Source organism: Penaeus vannamei, chromosome 26, assembly GCF_042767895.1.
Source record: "Penaeus vannamei isolate JL-2024 chromosome 26, ASM4276789v1, whole genome shotgun sequence".
Lineage (NCBI taxonomy): Eukaryota > Metazoa > Arthropoda > Malacostraca > Decapoda > Penaeidae > Penaeus > Penaeus vannamei.
In genome coordinates, this window is record NC_091574.1 from 7,880,286 (window position 1) to 7,887,785 (window position 7,500).

The following is a 7,500-nucleotide window of genomic DNA, read 5'->3' on the forward strand; positions in this document are numbered from 1 at the left end:
ATTTAATGAAATCTTTAATAAATGAAGTAAGTGTATCTTATACTTTTATTCCCATCCTACCTGTATGTACTCAATTGATCTCACTACAGAATAAAACAACTGATCATGCAGACAGTAAGTAGCACATGAAATAAGCAATGAAACGAACAGTGGGATAGCCTATCATTTTGCCAGCATGAATTTATTCTTGGTATTTCAAGGCTTGTATCTTCCAGTACTTCTAAGTTTTTTTTTCTTTCTTTCTTTCTTTCTCCTCTTTCAAGTAATAATTTTCTAATTCCTTTCTACACACGTAGGCACTGACAAGCACCAAATAATTTTATTTTATCAGCCTACAAGGAACAATTCCAGGTCTTTCTTGTTAAATATATTAACTTAGTTCAAGAGGTCTTGGTCAAATGATTAGAATCATTTTTGCTGATTTTGTTTTACTAGCGTAATGATCCTTTATCCTTTCAATTGCATCTTAATTACACTTTTGCCATCATGAAATGATATGTAACAATATATCAGTTAAAATAAACATAATATACTCTGAAATTGTATTTTCAAAAGGGGCAGGGGGTGAATTCCAGTGTTTTTCTCTCTCTTTTGGTAGTGTTACCACAGACCAAGAGCCAACACAAATTTGATTACTTTATCATTTTCTCAAATCCTTAATATAACATCATCTGATGTTTGAGTTTCTTCTGAGGGAAAAAAAAAACAATAAAGGTTAATAAACTAACAGCCAAGAATGACAAACAAATTATATACTTGTAAAAAAATTGTTGTACAATAGTTTTTTTCACAAAATGCAGTAATATAAAGATCTCTTTCAATCACTTGTCCTTTCATGAAATAGAAAATCAAATCAAAGCTATCTAGACAAAATACTAAAATCTTATTCTCATCTCACTTTCCACTGAAATATTCTTGTTCCTCTTATACTGACATAATCTTGACTAAACAGTCATCAGTGGTAAAAATGTTTGAAGTATCTACAAAAACATCGTCTAAACATTATCAATTTTCCAGAAAAGGATCCTGCGATCAGATCCAACTGCCAGGTATGGTAAATTCTGGTGCCAACTAATGCCTCCAACAACCTAAAAAAGAGAAACAATCTTAATTAATAAAATTGTTTGGGATAACCATGTCAAAACATAGATTTCGCCTACATATAATTTTATCAGAAAAGAGCTATTTTTGTAAGCTTTTGCATTCACTTCTTTATGTCTTAATATGACAAGATTTCAATTTCATACCTTGAGATGAGCTGCAATTGGAACTTTGTTGGAGTGCAGATGAGTCACCCTAACAGTGTGTGGTGCAGCATGTGTAGCCACCAAACCTGTTACAGACCTACATACTGCCACATTTAAGACTTTCTCTCCACCTCCTACTTCTACATGCTCACTGCGGGGCCTGGATGACAAAAGAAGCAAAAGTATAAAATAAAGAAAATTAATACCATATATAATGACTATCGTTTTTTTTTTATCATTAAAAATTCCTTCACAATTGTGTGCATTTAAACATTGTGTCATATATCTAAAGTGTACTATCTAATATTTCTGGTTTTGGGGTTCATATTGTGTCCAAGGTATCACAAAGGTCTATAAAACAAATTCAAATTCAGTTATTCCATTTAAAAAGAGCATTTTTTGTATTTATTCAAATATATAGATATGTATATTCGTTCTTTAAACTCCTATTCATCCATTTATTTTCATTCATTCCTTAATGATTTACATATTCATTCATTAACCCACCCACCTGCCTACTGTTTAATATTTAATGTTTTAAACAAATAAATGTGCTAGACATCACAGGTCATACAGCACTATGGTAAAGTACTGTGATGAAAGGGGTAAAGTTTCTTAAGTTTCAATGGTCATATGGTATTGTAAGATAGTATGTTAGTGAAAGGCATAGAAAGAGGGGTAGTAATGGAGTAGGATATTTGTTGATAAATAAGTTGTCAAAGGAAAAGGTAGGAGGTTCTGAGAGGATGTCTGATATTGGGGGGTCAGGGAAGTGAGAATAAGTGAGGAAAAGCAGAGATAGGAGGCGAGTGTGTCCAATGTGAAAGTGGACAAGAGCAGTTTCCCATCGTCTGTTCTTATTGGTTGTTATTGACCAAGGAGAGATGGAAGGTTTAATGTTAAGTAGTTTATTAGTGGTAAGGCCAAACCAGAATGACTGCTAGCGGGAGAAGTGGAAGGTTTTGAAGTGAGGGTAGTAATCTGAGGCTGGTGTATGTGAAAATTTGGGATGATGGGATATGAGCAAAGCACCTGAGTGTGCTAGTATGGCAGCCTGTTCATTGCCAATGTTGCTGGGTATCCAGCAAAAACTGACAGTTTTGTGTTTTATGGTTAGATGGAATAGTTGGTCTTGAATCTTGTGTACAAGAGGGTTGCCTGGCTGTAGAGATTGTATAAGAGATAATGAGTTTTTAGTTGGTGAAAACTGTGAAGGATGGGGAAGTATGGGAAGACATGCATTCGAATATGAAGAGGATTGCATACAATGCAGTTATAAGGATGCTGGATTCAGAAGGAAGTGAAAAGTTGAAAGTACAAGAGGGAAAGATTATAGCAAAACCAGCGCTTGTCTGGCCTCTTGTAAGGCCAAGTAAGGCAAGGCAACTTTTATAACACACATTATGTGGGCCACTACAATTGGCACATGCACATAATTGTGCAGGGCAATTCAAATGGTCATGACCAGGCTGGCCACATAGAGGGCAACAAGCTGTGGAGCGACAGTGCTTTGCCAAAAGCCCAACATTTTTGACATTAACAGGGAGGAGGCAGTTATGGTCTGACATGGCAAGATTCTCCACCAATATAGACCTTATGGGGAGAGTCATGTCTATGGAAGGTAATATTGGCAATACTGACGTGAGACTTGCGGCAGCCTATATGAGGAATAGTGTAGTACTGTATTGATACTACCTCAGAGTCAGTGAGGCAGGCAAGTCTGACAGGGTAAGCATCTGAGGAGAGGGAAAGAGTTCCAGTACAAGTATTAAAGGAGGAGTGGGGCTGAGCAGGAATAGGTGTACCTGTGAGGTCAATGAGGGTAGTCAGTGATTGGGCTTGGAAACTTTGCACATTTTTTTTTGGAGACCTTGAAGATAAAGTAGGGTATTGTTAGAGTACAAAAAATTGATACCACTTGTCTGGTCCAAACAGAGTAATCAAAAAGGTTGTAGAGGTGGGAGTTGTAGAAGGGCGATGGCAGGAGGAAGAGGGAGTGGTGTGAGTGATGTAGTGTTGTGATGGGGAGGGCACTAAGGTTGAAGAGACATAATAAGGGAAGAGGATGTAGGAAATGAAGGCAGTTGTGCAGGATATGGTCAAGGATCTTGGGATAAAGGGAGGAGTCTTTTTATTGAGGTTGAGTTACGGGTTAAGTTGATAACAAGAGTTGATGACGGGGGTCTAATAGCAGTGGTTAGAGCCATGATCAAAGGAGAGTCAGGAGTCAGTAAACCAGTTATATCTAGGGAGGTTATCTGATAAAGGGGCAAGCCTCAATGCCCTTAATAAGGGTACAAAATCTTCTTTACTGGTCATGGTAAGCCCTCAGGGTCCCCATGAGTGGTAAGGGATAGACTATTAATCTCATGTCTCCTTGAGGCCGTTCATGACTGGCACAAAGTCAGATTATCATCCTTTCAACAAGGTTCTCACACCTTAGGAATTAGACCGGGGAAGGAATTAGAGAAAATAAGGAAAAGGAAAGGAGGAAAGAAGACCATGCAAAAGTTGTTGAGTATAATGGATGGGTTGTAGGAAGATATGAGATGATTAGAAGATAATTAAAATTTAGGCTGAAGTCTAAGGTAGGGGAAGTCCCCTACACTGGGCCTCAGTCTTCATTTTCTAAGCCCCCCCCCCACAACAAATGGGGGAGGGCCCACCTACCAAGTCATCCATCCATCCTTCAATATAGAAACTTTTTAGCAAAACTATACTGTACTTCAAAAGCCCTTACTGTTGAGATGCAAGATTCCACACTGTGAGGCCCTTTGCTCCAGCTGCCACAAGTAGAGAAGGATCTGGGATTGACCAGTCAGCCGATAAGAGAGGGCCAGGGCATCGAACAGACAATGTGGAACATCCGCCGGCTACTGAATATACTCGCAGAACTCCAACCTTTTCAGCTACTAGTAGTAGATCAGGATCTTCTGGGTGGAACCTCACCACCATTCCTGATACAAACAATTAGCCACTTTTATAAATACGGTAACAGTATGCCTTGACTGTCAACTTGCAAGAATTAAATTGGAGCAGATAGAAGGAATTGTATGGGGCATGTATGGGGCACTGAAGAGATACATAAACATCAGATTAGCAAAGCATACCATACACCAACTTCACCCACTCCTTGAGTTTCAAAAAGATTCTTTTTTAATTCTTATTACCATTAGTATTGTTTTTACATTATATTAATCATAATGTCAATAACAATAATTAAAACATTGATATTAGTAGCATTAGCAAAAAAGAAAATCTGAAAACTCATGGAAAGGGGAAATCAGCTGAGGACATTCAGGCTTACTAATTTGTTTCTTAGTGGTTGAACACAAGGAATCATCTATGTGTAAACAAAAGAAAACATCAGTAGACAGGGTGATTACCTGGCACCACTGGATTAAGTTAAATCATATATAACTTCACTGTATTACAAACGCTTCAAAAAAAAAAAGTACCTGGTGATGTCAGAAGGAATTTAGCAACCTGGGACTGTAAACTGCTGTCCCATACTCGGGCTGTGAGATCATCACCAACAGAAGCCACAAAGTTACCGCTGTCTCCATTATATGTAACACTGTTTACAAAATCAGTGTGACTTAATATATCCTGAAAAAGAAAATACAGATATGAGAACGAAAGTCTCAGAGGAATCCGTCCAAGAGCAAAGCCCGAGGGAGGGGTAGGGGGAGAAGAGCCTCCAAAGCTTATTGTGTATTACAGCTATGGTGGTCAAGCTCATGCTTTCTTTTTTATAGATGTATGAGACATCACAGTTTTTTAAAGGGATCAATAAATTTGGAGTTACAGAGAAATAGTAATAATAAACAGGGTTCCCTGGATTCAAACCCAGGTCAAAATTTTTGTATTAAAAAGATCATAAATGGGGGTAAATGCAGCATTGCTTTCAATTTCAATCAATCAGTTCTTTTAGACATGTTTACAAGCATCTCTCCATGATATTTCTCCAAAAAAAAAAAAAATAATAATAATAATAATAATAATAATTATGTCTTGTTCCAATTTTTTTTTACAACACAGTCCCATTAAATCCACTATATTATTTGCATACGCTTACACTCATCTCAGGAATTACCTTTTTGGTCTGAGACCCACAGAAAATTCTTATACATGAAGTTCACCAAGTATTAAAATCTCCAATCAACTAATGACGCACACTGGAAGTTTATTTCATGAATTATCTATCAAATATAGCTAATGACCACTAAATTTAATCATGTAGTTGATATCATATATTCTTCATTACATCTTAATCTTAATAATCTGAATTCTAAATTCCAAGTTTTACCATATTTCACACTTATTTACAAAACTAGGATATATATCATTACTCTGTACCTGAGCTGTGTGGGAATCACCAAGATCAGATGTGAGCTGAGTAACCTTATGATCTGTTGACCCCAAAGTCACTTGCAAGCATCGAGGAGCAGCTCTTAGTGTGGCATTCGGACTCCATGCAAGACAAACTGGCTGGCTGGAAACATGCCACTCCCATACTTGTCCACACTCTTCACTAGTACCATCTCCCTCCTCCTGAAGCAAGAAGTGTATCTTTAGGATTTATTTCCAGCATTGAGCATGCCGCTATAATTATTTTACTTTATGAAAAAAAATACACATGCACGCACATGCACACACACATATAAATACACACACACACAAATACACACACGCAATACACACACACACACACAAATACACACAAATACACACACACACAAATACACACACACACACACACACACACACACACACACACACACACACAAATACACACACACACACACACAAACACACACACAAATACACACACACACACAAATACACACACACACACACACACACACACACACACACACACACACACACACACACACACACACACACACACACACACACACACACACACACACACACACACACACACAGATATATACATATCCACACACATATATGCAAGCACACACGCATGCACATATATATGTATGTGTATGAGTATGCTAATGCATTTGCTAATGCATATGCATATGTGTATGAATGTCTATGAGCAGATAAACTATTTCAGTTATATATCAATGCATTTGTAAAGAAAATAATTCTTCATAAATTCATATCACACTTCAAATTTCAGCCAATAATTGAAATATACACTACCAGCAATGTAAAGACATATATTATTATATATAAATACAGTCCTATATATAAAACATTCAATCAATAAATGTGAACACAAATCTTATTTTCAGAGTACAAATTTTAATTCTTTCTAAATGTTCTAAAATCATGTAAAACTACCATACTATAAAAGGCAATACAAAAAATCCATCAGTAGGACCTTGAACTTAATGGAATAAACTGCCACAGACGTGGGAAGAGCAACAGCCAGCAAACCCCTCGACCATTCATATGGAGAGAATTCAAGAGCTAAAACCTGAGTTCGTGTGTTCACACTCAGTGCTGGGGCAATGTTCACTTCCATCGCTTTCGGAGAAATCTGCAGCATTAAAGTAAGAGTTTATTAAACATGAACGCATGCAATATCAGTGTCTAAAAATTTACACATTCAATTAAATCAATGCTATTTAATATATTTTCAAGAAGTTTAATCAAACAATAAAATTATACAAAGCTCAAAGTTCTAAAATTCTCAAAGCAGTCAAACTGAAAATTAATTAATCTATCTGTGGAACCCTGTATTACATTATAAGAAATCTTTAGTTTTAGATCAACAAAAGTCTGTATTACTATTGGCATTTCTATTAAATGAATAATTCTTGATTAAATACTTCTGAACAATAACATAATAAATAAAAGGAGCAGTACCTTCCTAAAATAAACAATACTGCTTTGTAAAGAAACTACAATGAGACACAGCCATACAAATCAACCTGCACAATAATGGACGGTCATTTTTAGTTTCAAACAGCCATCTAACCTTGCCATTATTTTTTGTTTCAATTATTCACAGTGTTATGTGCATGATCTGCTGTTTCCCATCACAAATTATGTAAGTGAAAGAATGGTAATTGATTACAAAATGACCACATCCCTATTACTTCAGCTACTCCAGGGAATCCACAAACAATTCCATATGAATCAAAGACTTTCCTAACTGGAGGCTTCACCCCCAGATCCCCACACAACTGCTATGTTTTCCTATTAGGGGATTCATCCACCAGAACCCCACCCAATCTCATCAGACTTCCTCTCCATGCAGCCTTTTATTTGACAA

General features: G+C 36.7%; 2 protein-coding genes across 4 annotated transcripts in view; one reads left to right on the plus strand and one right to left on the minus strand.

Annotated features, from left to right (window-relative positions):
* LOC113819742 (hemolymph clottable protein) overlaps positions 1–35 on the plus strand; it is a 29,029-nt gene extending 28,994 nt beyond the window's left edge. Inside the window, exon 37 of the mRNA XM_070140002.1 lies at positions 1–35. This exon is cut by the window's left edge and continues 219 nt beyond it. The gene's annotated coding sequence lies outside the window, so the exon portion shown is untranslated.
* Positions 36–737: 702 nt separating this feature from the next.
* The window catches only part of Nup37 (nuclear pore complex protein Nup37), a 9,841-nt gene continuing 3,078 nt past the window's right edge, over positions 738–7,500 (minus strand). For all 3 annotated transcript variants that reach the window (XM_070140005.1, XM_070140006.1, XM_070140007.1), the window contains exons 2-7: positions 6,604–6,762; positions 5,607–5,801; positions 4,706–4,856; positions 3,988–4,204; positions 1,248–1,407; positions 738–1,088 (exon numbers count right to left, since the gene is read on the minus strand). In XM_070140005.1, the coding sequence (XP_069996106.1) occupies positions 996–1,088; positions 1,248–1,407; positions 3,988–4,204; positions 4,706–4,856; positions 5,607–5,801; positions 6,604–6,762 (975 nt within the window). In that variant the 3' untranslated portion in view covers positions 738–995. The remainder of the gene's footprint in view (positions 1,089–1,247; positions 1,408–3,987; positions 4,205–4,705; positions 4,857–5,606; positions 5,802–6,603; positions 6,763–7,500) is intronic.